This window comes from Odontesthes bonariensis, chromosome 4, assembly GCF_027942865.1.
Source record: "Odontesthes bonariensis isolate fOdoBon6 chromosome 4, fOdoBon6.hap1, whole genome shotgun sequence".
Classification (NCBI taxonomy): Eukaryota; Metazoa; Chordata; class Actinopteri; order Atheriniformes; family Atherinopsidae; genus Odontesthes; species Odontesthes bonariensis.
This window is the reverse complement of record NC_134509.1, coordinates 10130877-10151697: the sequence shown is the minus strand read 5'-3', so window position 1 is coordinate 10151697 and position 20821 is coordinate 10130877. Positions and strand designations below refer to the sequence as shown.

General features: G+C 42.5%; 1 protein-coding gene across 1 annotated transcript; it reads left to right on the top strand.

Annotated features, from left to right (window-relative positions):
- The first annotated feature begins 3212 nt into the window (after window positions 1-3212).
- ankrd49 (ankyrin repeat domain 49) lies at window positions 3213-19167 on the top strand. The gene is made up of 3 exons (XM_075462899.1): window positions 3213-3459; window positions 5672-5912; window positions 18040-19167. The coding sequence occupies exons 2-3, from the start codon at window positions 5700-5702 to the stop codon at window positions 18511-18513; spliced, it is 687 nt and encodes a 228-aa protein (XP_075319014.1). The 5' UTR covers window positions 3213-3459; window positions 5672-5699; the 3' UTR covers window positions 18514-19167.
- The last annotated feature ends 1654 nt before the right edge of the window (window positions 19168-20821 follow it).

Sequence of the window (20821 nt, the reverse complement as noted above, 5' to 3'; positions counted from 1 at the left end):
ATTGTCCGACCGAGAGTTGGTGTTATTCCCTCCATCTTGGGCTTACAGGTTCACCTAATAAGAGTAGGTGTATCATCATAAGGCTATTAGCATTCATAAATTGAAATATTATCAATAACAGGGCGGGGTGAAATACTTATCCCTGTGTGTGTGTGTATTTTTATATATTTTAATATTATGCTTCTTCATTTTAGCCAGAAAAGGGCAGGACTACATGTTCTTCCAGAAAAGCTGAAGAGAGCCTGTCTGTGGCCACTCAGGATGACCCAAAAGCTTCAACCTCAAACTCACTAACTCAGCCTAATGATTTGAGTATTTCTTTTTTAAACATCATATCAAAATTACCGTTCTAAATATGTTAAATAGCTACTTCTCAATATTTATACTGGTGGATGTTGTGGACAATGCTTTGTACTACATCGCAGGGGTTGTAGTCCTCCAGATTCTGCAAAAGCTGTCCTGTGGTGTGTGCCATGCAAGCTTGGTCAGAGATGCTGTACCTTCATCATTTCATGATAGCTACCACTTTCTAGCCCTGAAAAACAACGGTGTACTGGTGATTCCATCATGTGGCACAGTGAAGGTGCTGAGAGCTGCAGAGTGGGTGATTCGCCAAGCTTCAGCAAAGCTGTAAAGACGACGACAGTCACGTACATCATCCGGGAGGAGAACGGAGGATGTTTTTCAGCTTGGGGAACACATTGAGGAGACAAAGTTTGGCATCAACAACCATTATTCCAACTTGTTGTCATTGTTTGTGTCTGTGTTTCTGAAAATAAGGCTCCACCACATTGGCAAACTGACCTCTCTTGACCTGCATAAAATGGAGCATGAGACAGAAGCTCTGCAAAACACTCCTCTTTCAGGGCTTTTAGCTCATTTTGTTTTGCTTTAGGTTGATACCATTCAAAATATTAAAACTTGTGTATATACAACTACCTTCTTGTACAGTGTTTTTTATATTCTATTATAGTATTTCTATTTTTCTAGACTAACTCAGAGAGATCCCTGAACAAGGAATGCATGTGTCTTGACTGCGGTTCATGCACAATTGGCAATTTAAAAAACATTGCACCTTGAACCTTGATGCTATGGTCATAACAAAGTTATGCTGTGAAGCCAAAAAAAGCAAAAATCAAAGATATTTTCTTACATTGTTTTGGCCTTGTGAAATACTTTATTACAGATTTGATAAAGATGTTACATAAAAATCATAACAGCTGTATAGTGTCTTTATTCCTCTTCAATGATACAAAGCTTGTAGTACATGATTGGAAAATTCGTTAGGTCAACAGCTTGAATGATCTTCAAGCAGTGTGTATACATACGTACTCATTCATTCGTAGGGCACCATAGGCAATCGTCAAATAAATACACATACAAAACAAACATCCTCTACCTTTCACTAGAAATATATATATATATACACATACATATGTACAAAGCTGGATTCTCATTCCATCCGTTCCAAAGTACAAAATTACGACAAGGCTCGAGCTGCCAAAACAGCGGCAGCTGACAACGGGCATCGGTGTCTTATAAATATAGCCTACTGACCAGTCTATACAACCAATAATAATGTTGAATCCTACCTGTGAAAGGTATTCCCCCGACTCCTGTTCGCAACGTCTGTCTCAGCCTCATTAATGGCTGCTCCCTCAGTAATGGCCGCGGCCAGAAAGTCATGGCCGGTCGTAGCCGCGACGCGCTAGCCCTTGCTGCACTAACCTCTGAATCTGTGACGGCAGAGTATGCAGCCAAGCTCTCTGTGACCCGTTCAACCCGGTCACGGGCATCAGAATCGGATATATTGTTTGACTCCACCTGGGCAGCTAAACTGTACAGCAAATGTGCACACCGCCCCCTACCGTAGCCTACATGATGGGTAGCACGGTCAGCAGGCGTGACGTCACTCTCCTGCGCCGCTCAGATTGCTTTTTCATTATCGAATTGTGGGCAGTATTTTGCATGCAGACCACGAAAACGAAAAAGCAATGTCCGCTTTGTTTTCTTTTTGATTTTGGCATAGAATGTGCAGTCTTGAAGAAGAAAATTGAAATGCAATAGGATGATTGATTAGTAATTTTATTTATGAGTCAAATAATGCAGCCACATTCTTAAAATGAAAAAGCATTTCTGATAATGCATTTGAATTTGAATTTTGATTGCGATTTGCTTCCATAAGATGGCGCTAGTTCAAGCGACGCTTTCCGGCTATAGCCTGGCTTACTTTAGCTACCTTCTAGGAACACCCCCCTGGACATGAACTGAACACCTAAAACATAAAACTTAAAACATGAGTCCCATGGCGTGACACATAGGGTATCTTCTTACGGGCACAGACAGCCCACTGTCATAACTTGTTCGACACGATGTCAGTGCCACAATTTAATACAATAGATCGCAACACCATATTGCAATATGTCATTGGGGTTAAAACAACATCAGTAAAATATTAACTTAATACACTTAATATGCAATAAATATAACTTAAACTGCTGGATAAATTCCTATTGATCATATATTTTCACCAAATAAATATAACTGTATGGAAACTGAAAAGGAATTACTCATTGGAATTTAGTAGGTCGATATCGACATCAATATTGATGTCAACATATTAGCTCCAGTGTTGATTCCACATATACCTAGACCTTAGCAACCTGAAAAAGTCGTGCCCCAATGTAGATCCATTCTTGGTTTATTAAAGAGATTCTATTTTAGGCTTACACATGTCTGACTGGTAAGTTCATAAATTGAGAGGCTTTATTAAGTCCAATATCTGGGTACAAGGGCCTACGTCATCCAAATAGACTTTTCTGTCAAGCATTGGTAAAGTTGGAGTCATTTCAAAAAACAAGAAGAAGAAAATTACCTCTTTTGCCAAATCCTTAACATTTCGGCTAAAATCCTTCAAATTCACCATTTAGAAATATCTTTCCTTGACCCCTTGACGTTTTTTCTATCGAGCATAGGCAAAGACGATAGAAGGTAATCATTTTTTCTTATTGTTTTAAACTATTTGACCGGACCCCTGTAAGTGGCAGAAGTCGGTGAAAGGGACGTCTGCATTACCAAAAATAAAATCAGTGAAGAAGTTTACAGCTCCGAGTGCTTATGGGTAATGGTGTTTCTCTAACTGCAAATCTCCTCTAACCTCTCGCTTTCATGCCGTCAACAATACTACATATCCCATATGTCTTCACGCCAGTTCTTTTTTGTGACTCTGAAGTTGTATTAGTTTATATTATTTTAACACTTAATTTAAGGTAATGATAATTGAAAGAGCAACTGTGTTGTCAGCTAAATGCGCAACTGTGAGATGATAAAATAGTCAACATCACCGTAGATTTTAAACAGCCGTTTAAAAGCGCGTTGCGTTTTGTCATAGCAACGGGTATTTCTGGTGTCGACAGTGTTTAATAAATTAATCTTTCGTCAACACCCTTAGGCTTAACGGTATGTATGATAAGTTACATGTAAAACGTTGATGTATGTTTTGCTTTGACGCGTTTGCAGCTCTCCGTGGCTGGATGTAGCGTGAGTAGACCGCTAGCATTAATGCTACTCCAGTTTTGATTTAACCTATTTTAGATTGCATTGAATTGAGAAGTGTTTTGAAAAAGAAAAAAAAACACTGGGCATGCCACTATTTTTGCAAGAAATTGATCATTTGTTTAAATGACACTAAACTGACATGAAGTTAACATAATATTTGTTCCACTTCTCGTGTGTTACGATTCAATGCTTTGTTTTTACACATAACACTGTTATGCTTATATTGTCTCCATTTATTTGTATTTTCTTTCTGAGTAACAATGGTCAGATAATTGTCATGTGTATATATATATATATATATAAAAACACAAACACATGTATGTATGTATGTATGTGTAATCGTTTTTATATCAAAGGACAGTATCTGAAATGATAATCAGTTTTTGTTAATCAGTCATTATGTTCCACTTAGTTATGATTTGGTTAACAATCTTTTAACATGAACACAGTTTACCAGGCTGACAGTCAAACTGCTTATTTTGTTCAAATGGCCATGAGTTAAACCCAAACATTACTTTTAGACTGATATCAAAGAGAGAAAAGCCGATAGCTTCACATTGGAGAAGCTGGAGCATCAATCATAAAGGGGGGGGGGAAATGGCTCAAGAAGGATTGTGTTTACACAAAAAACTATACGATTAAATCTTCCATCCATCCATCCATTATCTTCCGCTGGTCCGGGGATCGGGTCGCGGGGGCAGCAGCCTGAGCAGAGAAACCCAGACGTCCCTGTCCCCAGCCACTTCCTCCAGCTCTTCTGGGGGGACCCCGAGGCGTTCCCAGGCCAGCCGAGAGACATAGTCTCTCCAACGTGTCCTGGGTCTTCCCCGGGGCCTCCTCCCAGTGGGACGGGCCCGGAACACCTCACCGGGGAGGCGTCCAGGAGGCATTCTCACCAGATGCCCGAGCCACCTCATCTGACTCCTCTCGATGCGGAGGAGCAGCGGTTCTTCTCCGAGCCCCTCCCGGATGACCGAGCTTCTCACCCTATCTCTAAGGGAGAGCCCAGACACCCTGCGGAGGAAACTCATTTCGGCCGCTTGTATTCGCGATCTCGTTCTTTCGGTCACTACCCACAGCTCGTGACCATAGGTGAGGGTAGGAACATAGATTGACCGGTAAATCGAGAGCTTCGCCTTCTGGCTCAGCTCCTTCTTCGATTTCCTTCTTCTTCTACGATTAAATCTAAAAAAAAAAAAAACAATTCATACACTTGTTATCCATCCGTCGAGAGGAAGGGTACAGCCTTGGACAGGCTGCAGTACATCACAGGGCCATACAGAGACAAACAACTATGCACGCTCACACTCACTCCTCGGGACAATTTGGAGTCGTCAATAAACCTAACATGCATGTTTTTGGACTGTGGGAGGAAACCGGAGAGAACCCACGCATCAAACCCTATACAGAAAGGCCGCAGCTGGGATTCAAACCAGGAACCCTCTTGCTGTGAGGCGACGGTGCTAACCACCACACAACTGGGCAACCCGACCTGTTGATTGGTTATGGAATAATAACTTATCAAGAGGCATCATAAAGAATCATACAGCCACAACAGACGTGCAGGCAGTGAAATCCTCCTGGGCATTAAACTTAGTCCAAACCAGCACAGAAAAATAACTCCCTTGTCTTATCATCAAGCAAGCCCAAAATGTTTCAGCGCTGATAATTATACAGTTAATTTAATCAGGTATGAACTATTTTCCATCAAGCCTGAGTAGTTGCTGGATATAAGGAGCTGGAGAAATGGGAGTAAATGAGTTTGTGGACATTTTGATTCATTCCATATTCATAATTGGGAAGCGTTCTGCATAAAACTATAACACCAGGGGTTCTTAGTTTTAAGCCTAGATTTTAAATGACAGCTCGGTAAAATAAGACCCACGGTAGTTCAGCTTTTCAGGGACACTATGCATATTTAAAATGCGTTGATGTGGATATAGACACGAGATGGAGAATACTAATTAGCTTCATCGTTCATCATAGGGTGTTGCATCAAACCCAGTCCAGTGCCCCCTCAAATAATTAGTCCAACACATGTTTTATTTATTTATTCTTTTTTTCCTCAGTTGCTCAGCTCACTTTGTCTCGCTTATTCTTTGCTGTCTTTCAGTGACACGGACAGACAGAAGCAGACAGGGATGGAGTTTCCAGAAGATTTCAACCAGCTTGAACTCCTTGACACACACGGACACCTGATCCCCCGAGGGCTCGGCAGTCAGTGGACCGGAAGCAAGGATGAGGAGGACGAAGTGGAGGAGAGGAACCACAGTGAGGAGTGGTACCTGGAAAAGGAGGACGCGCTCAAAGACAGACCAAAGGAGCTCATCCTGTGGGCAGCAGAAAACAATCGTGTAAGTACATCAGTGTCTCCGGCTGTTTTCCTCGTGGGCCCTCTGTAACCACACATTACCTTCAACAAAGGATAATTAAAGTAATAAATACCAAAAAGTAATTTAACTTTTTCAAGCCTTGTTTACCTTTCAGAGCACCCTACACCACAGTCCACATTCACCCATTCATACAGCAGTTCTGTTTGAAGTCTTTGAAGGGCTTTTCTCTTAGTCATACACACTCTCCAAAAACCAATGAACGTATTGGGGGTGAACCACCAACCCTCTGACAGCTGTTGTGCTGTGGCTCAGAAGAGAGAAACAAACTCTCGCATGACTTCACAGAGTTTTCTAATGCACCTTCAGACTCTATGTATATAACCAGCATTATCATAATTTATCTTCAGTTTAGTCTTATTGAAATGGAGCCAATTTCCAGAAAAATGCACCTTAAGGATACGGTCCACTTTAATCTCATCAAAAAATATTTAGTCAAAAAGTCTAAATACAAGCTGCTCTATTAATCCTTTAGGTAAATATACACAAAATGGTAAATGGCAAAATGGTACTTTCTATCATATTCTTCCATTTGGTCCCCTCTTTCTACTTTATAATTTTATAATTTAAGTTTCAGCACATGCATGCTGCTAAAGGCTGCTTGCATACTCGGTGAAGTGTTTGAGTAGAACTGCATTAGTTTCAGAGGGATAATGGGCATATGTTTACCTCCCGCCCTGTGTTCCACCTGTGCCACTTGTTTCTTAGTACTGCAAAGAGGACGTCATGTGTAAAAGGGATCCTGCTATTTCCGCCATGTTTATCACATCAGCCCCTTTTCACGTGAGGAGAGAGTGCGGTCAATTTGACTTTTTCTGCTGTCGTTGTCAAGAGAAACGGACAGACGCTCTCCTGGCTGGAAATGTGAGGGAGATTAACCTGTGGAAATCGCTGTATTTTCTTCACAGTGCTTTGAGAATAGCTGACAACGTTCCTTATATTCCAGGTATCTGTGCGTATCATGTACCGAATAGAGGGGAGCAAGAGGGAAAGAGGCATATTACATTACAATATAAACCGGTAGCCGCACAAAAGATTTCCCCCACAGAATCCAGCTAGCATGATGACTTTAAGGTTAGAGCTTCTTCTTGTTGAACATATGTGAGGACAAATATTTCAAGTTAGTACCAGCCAGTATCGTTTCTGTAGTAGGATGACTTGATAAAGGAGCAGTTACTGACTGTGCGGTTTTAAGATTAGTTTTGAAAGTCCGCTGAACTCTACTCCACTCAAACTGGACTTTCAACACCGGTGCGAAAAAAGTTTCCATTCAACAAAACATGCCAAAATTTCTGAAATCCTGCCCAAGCATAAACTGATGTTTACAAACACTTTGCTAAGCACAAAGCAGCCTCGACATGATCGGAAACAATCAGGTTTCAAATAAAATGGCTCTGCTTTGACGGTTTTCAGTACTATCCTAGAAAAAGTTCTGAAATAAATTAGCTGAAGCAACTCCAGGGCTTAACATTTCCAGGAAGGCGAGATGGTGTCATCATAATAAGACACATAATTGGGATTCTTTTCCCTCTGTTCTCTTAACCCATTGACGCCGGATGTTGCGTAGCGCAACATTGTTCATTATCATTATTTTCAAGACGCATGCAGCATGTAATGCACAATAATTGGTTCAAGGTGGGTGTTTTCGATTAGCCTGTTCTGCAATAGTGCGTTTGTAGCTAATTTGACAGCTCGGCTACAATGGCTGCGGTTAACGAGACATACTGTGACAGCCATGGAAGTGATGTGGAGTTGGCACGGCCACACACCATCCAACTCGAAGTGGAGCCCCGTTTCAAAGCAGGAGATGAAATCTTTCATCGGTCTCTGCCTAACTTTTGGAATAATCAAACTACCAACTCGCCGGGATTACTGGAGGCAGAGCAAGTGGCTGTATCAGACAAATGTCGCCCGAGTGATGGCACGAGATCGTTTCGACATGATCTGGAGGTAATTATTTATTCTTGCGCTGCATTCTGACGACTTCTCATTCTTATTTGAGTGGCGTTGGCCTTATGTCAAAAAAAAGAGAGCCCGGTGCGAATTACTGCAGTATGACAACTAGGGCTGTCACGGTTACCGGTGTACACGGTAACCGCGCTAAAATATTTTGACGGTGAGATAACCTTCTGAATTTCAAAACACGGTGTTATCTCGGTGGGTTACCTTACCGCACACGTTACACCGGGAGAGCTTTCATTTCCCTAATACTCCCACGGTTACACTGTATTACACTGTTACTGCGCTAAATACTTTGCATTTCAAAACATAATGTTATCTAGGTGCGTTACTAGAGCTCTACACCGCACACGTGACACTTTCGAACGTTCGCGGGCGCCACTAGTCCGAGGTTCTTTTCTCACACTCTCTCTAAGGCCGATTTCAGACCAGAGCGTGGCGTGGCGGCAGCGAAACGACGGCAGTCTTACGCCGGTTATCAGGCGGTGTGTTCAACTTGGCTTTTCACACCGGACAGTCCGCGGTAGTTCTGCTCCAGCCCTGTCTGCATTCCCAAGGCCGGATTAACTATATGGGCCCGCGGCACAGTGCCCAGGGGCACCAACCATTCACAGCCAGTCGGGGGGCACCACACGACAAACTTTAAAAATAGTTTTTTCATGAATGTTTGTACACTTAAAATGGTTACACTTGACATAAATATTCATATAAAATTCATTATTAAAACTAATGTGATAAGAACAGCAACGATATATCATAATTCTGAGCAATAGTGGCCTAATGTGAACATTAACCCCCCTCCCTCAACCTGTCAGTTGAGCCAGTCCACCTATGGTGAAATGCATCATGTTTTTTTTAAAAACGCGGTAAAAATAAAAAATAAATGGATAGACATCAATTAAGTGGTTGTGCGAAGAGAAAAATAAAAAAAGAGAAAGACTCCAGCCGTTTAGCGGCAATTAAAAATGTTCCAGTGTTAGATCGTTTCTTTATTAAAACATCGACAACTGCTGACAACCAGCTGGCTATTGCTAACGGTCCCACCATCTACCACAACCGGGCGGCTAAATATGCAGCATCAGCACGGCACGACGGTAAGAAAACCAGGTTTCTTACAAATGATCTCTTCCAATGCCAGCTGCTGAACAAACAGTCAGTGTCTAGAGATTGGCTAATCTATTCCGCTTCAACCGGCATGTTGTATTTTTTTTGCGTGTAAATGTCAGCATTTTGCTGCCCGGCCAGACATTTACAGTGACTGGAAACACCTGGACAGAGTCAAAGCCCATGAGAAGAGCGCAAGCCACCGCGAGTGTCTGCTCTGCTCGCACTTCTCAGGAGGTCACGGAATGCGGGTACGGTTGATGTTGTTCTCAGACAACAAAAAGAGGATGTAGTATTGGAGAGAGGTGTTGCGACGCATTGTGGCCGTGATTAACAGGGTGCTTGCGCAAGTCTTGAAAGTCTTAATAAGTATGGAATTTTGAAGCACTGTTTTCCAGACCTTGAAAAGTCTTGGATTTTGTGTGAAAGTCTTAATAAAGGATGGAAAATAAATGTATGGTAGAATATTACAGTATGCTTAAAGGCATTGTGAAATGAGAAATAGGAAGGTAGGCTATAAAACTATAATTTTACTAACTGGTCACGTACTGTATTAGCCTAATGGGATGAGATGTGAGTGAAGAGACTGAATTCTACATACATTCATCCATCCATTCATTTTTATAGATAGATAGTTTTTGTGACACTTGTTTGATGTGAAATTCATGTACTTGTGATTTTCATGTTTTGAAACGTTTTCATCAGTAAAAGCATAATTTACTGTGAATAATGCATTTGTTCATTGAATACTAGCCTATAAAAATGAACATTTCTAATAAACACAGTTGGTACAATCTCAACCAATGAAGTAGGCACACAAGTTACAAGAACATAAAGTTAAGGTCTTGGGGAAAAAAAGTCTGGAATTTTGTTTTAGAAAAAGAGCAAGCACCCTGATTAAGTTTTTAAGTGTGCGTGGTTTGGCATTCCGGGGAGACAACTTATGGTGCTCTGGGACGGCTGTGGCAATGACGTCCCCCTGGATAATAGGAGTGTTGTTAGTGCTGCATAGGTGGATGCTCTTTGAATTGATAATATAGTTCAGTATAGACAAATGCTCTTCGAATTGATACACATTTTGAATCTGTACATTTTAATATATGGATGCTGTTTGGATTGATAGTGAATTGAATTGATTGGTTTTAAATGGAGATATTTGAATAATCCTACATACTGTATATAGATGGAAGCTGCTTTAATTGTTACTGATTTTGAATGAATACGTTTGAAAATGTAGCCTAGGGGCACTTGAGGTTTAGTGCCCAGGGGCACCACATTGACTTAATACGGCCCTGGCATTCCCCATTCATTTCAACGGGACACCGCCGGCCGCTGCCGTCCAAATTCCGCTCGAGTTCTATTTTCCAAAAGCAGCGCGGGACGGAGGAGTCTCCGCGCCGCTACCGCCCGACTACCGCCGCGTCGGTGTGCAAGGACAGATCTGTTTCCATGTATTTTCACCTCCGCCGGTGAAAATCGCTTCCGTTCCGCCACGCTTTGCCGCCCTGGTCTGAAATAGGCCTAAGCGCACAAAATCGGAAGTGTGGTCCTACTTTGGATATTTCAAAAACTCTGAGGGGCAACTGGTGGAGGACGGTGCCCCCGTGTGTAGGACATGCCGGCGGAAGGTACCCGCGAAAGGGAGCAACACATCCAATTTGATCACTCACCTACGAGACCATCACCCGCAGCTGCACAGCCAGTGCAAGGTATTGTTGAGCAAATCTGAAGTTTTATTGTAAATTAGTGCTAAATGTATTCTTCAGGGTCTAAGCTTTCAAATGCACTGTTCCTGTGTTTATTACACCACGTGTATTATAAATGATTGCGCAATGTAAGACAACGTTGTTGTTCGAGGTCTTCGGATCGGTACCTGGTCACCTTAATGTTAACACTAAAAAAAAAAAAATAATTAAACCGTGGTAATTTTGGTCACAATAACCGTGAGCCGAAAATTTCACACCGTGACAACTATGATGTTTTAGAAGTCGTGTCACTGAAGTATACAGTATAACTGCACAATGCAAGATATATTGCAGGTTTTTTTTATCATTCATTATTATTGCTGAGATTATGATTTAGTTATAGTATAGTAACAGTATAGTAATAGTAGTATAATAAATAACAGCATTGGGTATTATCCTGAATCATAAAGCAAAACTACATGAACCAAATGTCCAACATTGATAAAAAAAAACGTAATACAATCCAGCCAGCGAAACTAAATTGAATTTTTCTTAGGTGTTTTCAATAAATATTTTTTAGTTCAAAAAACCCTCAGGCATTGGGGACCTTTTCTAAAAACTGGCTTAGGCATTGAGCAGCCTTTTTTGCAGGTGCTTTAGGCGCCAATGGGTTAACACATTGAGTACCGGCGGTTTTTACAGAATTATGTCGTAGAATCCCAGCGTTCTAAACCATTTTTTTGACGTTTTTTGTACAGTCACAGCATATTATGTGATAGGGCCACTGAAACATGTTATGGCTCGTTTGAAGGCTGAGACTTTAAACTCTTTGTGGGTCAAAACTGCGTGTCTCTAGGTGCCGCCATTAGCGAGCTATCCTTAGCTAAACCAAGGCGGGTATCCACCAAAATCAACAACAAACTGAGATATCGGGGCTTTTGTGAAACGTGCGCTCTTTCAGCCTGTCGCACTTTAGATACTTACATATCCGGGTCAGAGGATTTGCGTTGTGTCGCATGTTGCAAAGCTAACCTGTTCATAAGACCGCCTCCTTAGACTTGTCGCGTGTCTTCTTCTCCTTCTTGTTGTTTGTTTATGTTACTTTACCGTCACCCTCTGGAAACCGACACGTGCGATTGGACAAAATGCGGAAATGCACAACAATCAATGCAGCGTTATCAAAATTGTTCTTGAGTTGACGCAAAGCCATTGGCGTAATGATCAAAATGTCCAGATGATGACACCAGTTTTTGACTGCCATCTATGTCAGTTCTGTTCATCACATAATTACAAAAATCACACAGAATGTGCATTAGAATGTATAGATTCAGAATCCATAAACAAACGTATTTTTACCATGTGGTAGCCAACGTAGTTTTACGTGACTTGGGAGTCAATGTGTTAATAGCATCACTTAGAACTCGTCTGTTGCCAATCATCCTCCTCTGAATGAATAGCGTGGCCCGCTCTTCTTTTTCTCTAGTTATTTATGCTCTTTGAATATTTAGCCCTGAACCACATTATCTGGCACTGAGTAGACTTTTATTGAATCTGAATTGGCATGTCTTTCCATTGGTCTGAGAGATGTTATTCTAAAATGCTTAAAGCCGATTTAAACTAGCACAAGCTGCTTTTAATTACTTTACGAGCAACTTCTTTTGTGTTGAGATGATAAAGACGAGCGCCCGCCTGCGCAGTCTTGACACACGCACTCACTCCACATTCATCCTCATTCCTCAAATGTCAACCTTTATTTTAGACCAAACTACGTAGATCGTAGTATCGATCACAGAATGCTGTGATCGATACTACGATCGATCACAGCATTCTATTACAGAGGCTTGAACGTGTTATTGAGATTAAAGGAACATCATTAGGCTGCGTTAAGTCATTCAGTGGGGTTACATGGCACTGAAAGGATCGTATTATTGGCTAAATTACAATAAGAATGAGTTATTAAGTTCATGTAGACACCTTAATCGGACAAGAAATTGGATCGGGTCACTCGCGATCGGATTAAGACCCCGAGATAACTGGGTTGAAAGTCACACTAAACGTGCTTGTAGACGGTGAAGCACGTGGTGAATTAGACTGTGCGTTCTGCGCATGCTCGACATTTTTCCCGGGGTCGTGAAACGGAATTCGGAAGAGACGATATTACTGTTGTAGTTGCCGCCATCGGAAAGAAACAAACAACGCGATGGAGAATACGCCGTTGTGCATCGCGTTTGTGCAACAACCACGCTCGCCACAAACAAAATGTAGAGGGACGTAGCTTCATCTTGATCTTCGTTCGCCATTTTCTCGAATACCTGAGTTTGTTGTTGTTGTTGGTGGTGAAGAGGTCAACAGGAAGTGGCTCTATTAGCAATAGTTGAAATGGGTACAGCGCCACCTATCGTATTGGAGCATGACATGCTTTGTGCCTCTGATCCCATTCATTCACCGCCATATATCCAAGGATAATTACCCTTGCTCAAATAAGGAGCAACTCAGTCTTATTGTAATTTAGCCAATAATCCGATCCTTTCAGTGCTATGAAACCCCACTGATATATATCCACGAAATTCTAGTTCGAGACACATCCTCGCACACCGAAGTAAGTCGGATCATGATTTGATTGAATTACTCTCGATCCAGCACAAAACAGTGCTAATGGACAGCTTGGGTAGGAGCATAGGTCTGTTTGAGCTGAAACGGGATGGATTTTGTTCGCATCGGGGAGAGTTTGTAGCCTGGGCGAAAGCCGACTGTTGACTCCGTCAAACAGTCTGGAAAAACCCAAGAGGAATCCGTTTCCATGGAGGGTGGGACCTTACTCAGCAACTTAAATTCATTGGAGTTCCCTTAACAAATCAGTAATGTTTAGAAAGGACGTAGGTTATGCGCCGAGGTTCATGCTTACTCTCGCGAGGCTCTAGCTCGCGAATCACGCTTCCCACATCCGCTTTCATTATACCGGTACCATTTGATACATCAAACTTTTCCCAAAGCCAGTTGGAAGGTGAGCTACGACATCCTTGCCACTAACAAAATTGACGAGGCATTCCTCTTGCTCTCGTTTTAATTGTGTAATGATCTCCAGAGTTGAGACAACTTCATGGATAGCTTCTAGCGTTCTTCCGTCGCCATGTTTATTTCCGCTGCGGTTGAACTACAATTATATGGACTACAATGGACTCCGCGCGTGAGTTCTGCGTCACCACTCGCAACTGTTTGCTGATTGGCAAAACACTGAGCGAACCGAGGTAGGGGGATTTGGCCAGACTATGTGCGGAGCCAAAATCTTTGGGCGGAAGTACGCAGGATGGCGTCGCCAGGCTAGAGAGTTTGGTGAGTTTGGCTGCATTGTTTTTCACAGGATCAGATAACACGTGACGTTCAAATTAGATTAGAAACGATGCTTTTCCTCTTGTCAGTCAGCTGCTGTGCTGCCTCGAGTCCCCTCTGCCACTTGATGACTTCTGATCTGCACAGTGATGCCCACATCATCCTTTATGCTTGCAAGGAGGAGAAGCGTGCCAAGCCCACGCTGCTGCCCCATCTCAAATCTGTTCTTTTCTTTCCCCAGACTCCTACTTTCTACCCTTTTAGTGTCATGCCAGGTTTTTTTTGTTGTTCAGCCCCTCCCTTCCTCACCCACTCACCCGCCCTGTGTTATCAGCTTCTTTTTCCTTTTATGATGTAAACAAACATTAATTGGGCTATGTGCAGTGAAGTATTGAATGTGTTGGATTTTTGCTTGACAAGTTCGAGTCAGACAAAGGTTTCTAGTTTTAAAAGAAAAGTAAAAGAAATGATTGATTTGTCATCGATATTGTTGGCATTTAATTCTCCAAATTGCTAATGATAGCAGTCCGGTGATTTAATGTTTTGTTTTGTTTTTCTTTAATTAGAATCGATGACTGACTTTGATTTGTAGGAATTATTTTCAAGTATGCATCTTGTCATAGATTTGTGAACAACAGAATGTCAGATGGAGCACATCTGACTTATTATCCGCCATCCTGATTAACCTGATATAACCTGATTAAGAATCAGAAATGTAGTTGTTTTTATGCACCCCAGAAGTCTCCCTTTATCTGTATCCTTTTCATATTGAAATTCATTTAATCACCAACATTATCACAAAAACTATGCAGGCAGTGAGTTATTTGTGCAAGACGCCTCAAATCACTCATCTTCTGGAATCGTGTCGGGATCTTGCAGTTTCTTGGCCAATCTGAATCGAGATCCCCTTCATATCACGATACAAAGTAGAGCAAAACTCCAAAGCAATCCATGATAATGGATTCGTTTGAATAAAAGGCGCAGGTCAAATTATCAGTTAGCAGGTAAAGTTAGCTGCTTTGTGATCTCTGTTTGGGAGCTTGTTTCTGCCCAACAGCAATGAGCTCAGCTTTCTGCCTGGTAGCTCTGCATGCACCTGTATGATGACATCGCACAGAAACCCATCTTTTTAGGCTTTTCTTTAGAAGATCACTGATCACACCTGCGTTCTCCATACAGTGTTTGCAAGGCCTTCGTATAAAAACCTAGAAAGGCTTTATGCTAAAGGTTTCTGATAAAATCTCTCAATCAGCTGAGAAGTAAATTATATCTCTCCAATGCTGGCTGCACGCATTCACTCTAAAGTGTAAAGTGCTGATTGCCTGCCCTCCATTTGGCCACGCAATCATGCTGCTTATGTGCAGAGAAGAGGAAGAGGAAGCCTCATTTGAGTGCAGGTGATGTTTGAGGCAATAGGTTTCACTCTGACCCACAGTGCTTTACTTCATCTCTTTATTGTAGAGAAAATGGCTTCATGCTGGTTTCATAAATTAACTTCTATCATACAGAGAAGTTTTGAATGCGTTTGGTTCAGATGTTTGGCTTTTGTGCGACTAATTGAAGCCAGTGTTTTTTGTTTCAAGTGAAATATAAATACACTGAGTTTTCATCAATATTGCTGGCATCAAAGTCTGTGAATTGCTTAATTCACTTATAGCGTTAGTTCTAGTAATGATCATTCGTGCTTTGCTGTAGCAGATAAAAGCAGAGCCGGGTCATACGAGTTGAATGTTATTTTGGATTTAGCAGGCGAAGAGAAGCTAAAATATGAGAACTGTGATCCCCCTCTGGCTTTTATTGAAGCTTTAATTCTTTTACTTGACACATCAGCTTTGCAGGATGGAGCCTCATCATGGACCTTACTTTTCGATTCCTCCCATAATTTCTACCAGTTTCCATCGGCTTGAGATCCAGACGGTTCAAAGTCACGTTGGTGCTTTGATATGAGAAAAGTTTGAACACATTTTGCTCTGCGGTGAGACGCATCATAATCCTGAAAAATGGCCCCGGCATCACCAAACCTCCTTTTGACTGATAGAGGAAGAAAAACACTGAGACTACCCTGATCTTTTATCTGACATCAGCCCCATATCATTAACTGCTGGAATGTGGTTGTTTTCTACAGGTTGTCCTCCTGCATGTTACATCAGTTACCTGTACCAAACATGGGGCTGTGTGGCGATGCTTCGCACTGTTGCCTCACACAGGTCCGAATCCCAGCTGGGGCCTTTCTGTGTGGAGTTTGCATGTTCTCCCCGTGTATGCGTGGGTGCTCTCCCGGCACTCCACCTTCCTCCCACCGTCCAAAAACATGCATGTTAGGTTAATTGGTGTCTCTAAATTGTCCCTCGAAGTGTGTGTGTGTGTGTGTGTGTGTGTGTGTGTGTGTGTGTGTGTGTGTGTGTCTCTCTCGTTTTTCTCTATGTGGTCCTGTGATGGACTGGCGATCTGTCCAGGGTGTAACCCGCCTCTCACCCAATGGCAGCTGGGATTGGCTCCAACTGCTCCACCGCAACCCTGAATTGGATTAAGCAGATATAGAAAGTAGATGGGCGGATGGATGAGCCAAACAAAAGTCAATATATTGACCCAACGGGAGCTGCCACGATGCGTTTTTGGAGCCAAAGTCTGCGCGGCACCAATCAGGCGTTGGATTAATGGAGTGAAGATCCTGCCCACACCTGGTTGCCTCATTACTGAGCACACCATCTGAGCTGGCAGTTTGTTGAAATGCAGTTAATAGAACAGCGTAATTCTACTAAAACAGCATCCTGTTGACGATGCTCTATTGATAAAGATCCAAGTAACGTTTTTATTGTTACTGTTTTTAACCATAACTGTCAGTCACAACAGGATTTATAGCTAAATCGTGTGTCTTTTGGTCAAGTAGACTGGACTGTAGCCAGGCTAACTGACACAGTGATAACAGCTTGTATTTAGCTTTGCTACACAGCTCTGCTTCTCTCTTGTCCAATCAATGTATATAGATGATCAGTAGTGAGTATCGTTTGTATATAACTTCATTTTATAAAACAGAATTATATCCTACAGCATGGCATCCTCCACAGAGGCAGAGCGAATACAGATCTGATGACTACATCTAGAAATCAAGTATCTCCTTTTATCAGTTTAGCATAAAATTTCAAATATGAGAGTGCTGTAAATATTAGTTGGCACTGCTGCCCGGTAGAAATGAAAGATCACCATATTTTATAAAGTAAAAAGTTGACAAGCCAGCATGATAAGAATTAGAAAGTACCTTCCAGAAGTTGAAGTTGATTTCATAAAAGTGTTTACCTCTGATATGCATACCTTTTATTTATCCTTGCATTACACACTTAGCAGACTACAAATAAACTGCAATTGATTGAACTGTCTCACTGATTATGTTCACTGATTAGTCAGAAACCTTCACTCTTTGTCAGCTCATTTGCTTTAATTTCTTCTGCTGTATATTGTCTATTTTCAATGTCTTCTGCTTTTCTTTTCTTTTCTTTTTTTACTGCTTCTTTGTTTCTGCCCTGACGCTTTGACGCTTCTACCTGTTTGTTTCCCTTCAGATTTTCTTTGGACAAATTTTAGATGCAGCTGACCGGGAGCACCAATATCATAAGCTACTCCTTCAAGTTAAATTACCTTCTCCAAGAAGTGTCATCTTCCTTCGTATTGCTTGAACTGACAGCTTCCTTGCTGGGGTTGTTTGCTGTCAGTCAGCTGCTGCAGCACTCTCTTTTAAGCGCAGAGCCATTTGCATTTTTACAGGCACCTCTAAAAGCTGCTGGAATGGACGACTCAACAGATCGTTTGAGTACGTCTGCTTAAGTCAGTCAGACGCTTGTGGCAGTATGAGCAGAGATAACCTCATTAGAAGATGGTGTTGAATACATAAAGAGATAAAGATGAGGATAAAGTTCTGAATCAGGAGTAAAAAAAATTAATAAATCATCATTTTTTTTCAGCTTTAGAAGGGTCTCTGACCCAAAGAATCTGTTTTTCTTTCTTTCTCCTTTCAGCTTTCAACACTCCTCACTCTGCTAACTGCTGATCCTTCACTGGTGCACTGCCGTGATGAGGATGGTTACACTCCACTGCACCGCGCAGCCTACAGCGGACACGTCGAAGTCGTCTCTTCGTTACTAACCAGCGGCTCCGATGTTAACCCTCGCACCATCGACGGGTGGACGCCTCTGCACAGCGCCTGCCGCTGGAGCCACCCCACCGTGGCGAGTTTTCTCCTGCGGCGCGGTGCTGATCTTAATGCCCAGACAAACGGCGGGCTTACACCACTGCACCTGGCCGCTTCTTACACATGCTCCTCAAAAACGGACTCCGCACATACTTTGGAGCTCCTCCTATCGAAGCGCCACCTGAGGCCTGAGCTCCGCAGCAGCAGTGGGGAAACAGCCGCCGACGTGGCCCGACGTAGTGGCCCACACTGCTTCCTGTTTGAGATGGTAGAAGACTGCATGAATGTGGCACCTTCTTAATATGACAACTATTGGAAATAGACTTTCATCATTTCCCATATGTGATAAAAAAAAAAAAATGTCTTTGTCTTTCCCATTAATAGTCCTCCTGTAGTTTTCTGTTGTCCTTGTGTTCTGACTCCCATGTGGTTGTGGGGTGTTTTTTTTTTTGTCATGTTATGAAAGCGAGCTCTCAAACTAGTAGCCGTTCTCTTCCCTTGCCGTTGCTCGTCAGTTATTGGTCAGTTTGTTGAGATGCGTGTAGCAGCTGTTTCTTCGCTCTGATCCCTGAAGTATATACAGCCGTAAGTTTTCAATGAATGAGATACTGATAGTTATGAAACAGTGAGCGTAACATTTCTAAAGATGATGAATTCACAAAATATTCATTTTAATATAAAAATACTTGTGTGTTAGTATGACACTTCTAGCCACTTTGTGTATTGCTAAATGGTAGCCTAGCAACCAAGTAACGCTATTGTTAAATCTGAGATCGTTAAATCTATTATCTTAATTTGTCATCAATCTGTTATATCTTAAACCGTTGTTTACATTTATGTGAACATGTCTGACAGCTTACTTGGTAACTTTCTGTATTTTTATGTCTTTTACGAATCTGAATGGAATGAAAGTGAGAGATTGAAAAGAAGTTAAATCAGGTCAAGTAAAGTTTCATATAAGGAAAGTCCCGCTCTTCATTTTATTCTCGTTAGCTATCTGTCAGTGCTTTGTGGTGGACACAACTGCCAGGACAGAATACCCTGTATGACTGCACACATACATTTTTTATTTTTTTTAACCCCTTGTCCTGTCCAGCATTATGGCAGCAGAATTGTAATCTGAATACCGTTAATGCCAAACACATTTGCTAAGCCAAGGGAAGCTTTATAAATGTAAAGCTCCCCTTGATGCCCATCAACTCCTTATTTATTTATTTTTGTTACAATACTTAGCATGTGATAGTGCCGAACCGGACCGGGGGACAGAGAGAGAGGGAGAGCGAAGAAGGGAAAAAAAGAATCAGAAATATGAAGAGACAAGCATAGAAAACAATGAAAAATCAGACAACCAGCTGCTACACCTGTAAAAACAAAACTGAAGACAATCCACGGCTTTTGTAGAGAATCCAGCCTTAGAGACACCAGGAGCACCTGTAGGCAGACAAGCAGAGAACAAACACACAAAAAAGCACAAGCAGCAGCCATCACATGTAGTATAACTGTGGATACAGATGACCTTAAACCACAGGACAACACAACAACTGATTAGCGAGCATGCTACTGGGCTAATGTCTGTGTGTGTGCATGAACATGCAATACACATAGATGGTCCCACATAGGTCCCACATAACCATGCTTAAATATGAGTGTATACGTGTATAGGGCCACAATCCACAGCCCCCCCAGCGATCAGAAGCAGGCCGAGAGGGCCCCCAGACCCAGGCCACCAACAGCCCCCAAGGAGCACAGAGCCTCCACAAGCATAAGGCAGAGGCCCCCCGGTGACCAGAGGTGGCAGCCTACCAGCCCCGTCAGGCCCCCGCCACCCAGACATGGGCCGTGCGCCGGAACCGGCCCCCGCGAGCCCGGGGAACCACCAAACCCCCCGGCAGAGGCCCCGCTCAACACCCGAGAGGGCCAGGCGCCCCAGACAGCCAAGCACAGTGGGCCAGCGCAGGCCCCAGTGCCCCCGGGCAAGCGCCCCGGGAGTCAAGACGTGCCCACAGAAAACAAACAAACAAACAAACAAACAAAAAAAACTGATAAAAACAAAAAATACAAAAATAAATAAACACACATCCACACACACTCGCACAGCACATGCATCCATCCCCCAACTCCGCTGGGGTGTGGCGCAGTGGGCACATCCGGGGGCCAGCAGCCCCCCAGCCACCACAGACCCCGAACCAGCAGAACAACTCTTCCTCCTGCACACATACATTAAAAAAAATAGAGAGAGGTTCCTGTGACGTCTTTCCTCCTCCTCCCACACGACCTGACACAAGAGCCATCTTGACATCTGGGAGCGTTTCCGTGTCAGCGGGGATGTGGTGACCATCAGTGTTTGGGATCATTGAGTCCACACACTGTAAATGGAAATAGGCAATAATGGCTCTGAAGAATCAGCACAAGCATGAAGAAATCCACGACTGACTTGAAAATTTATGGCAGCAAGGTTTCGTCGTCAAAGGATTAAAAAGTAAGGAGATGAACAAATAGATTTTTTTTTTCACTCAATTTTCATTTTTGCTTGATTGTGTCTTTTGTGCCTTTGTGTCACGACAGCAAAATAAGTTGGTTCTTTCTGGAGTCCAAGTACAGCTTGGTCT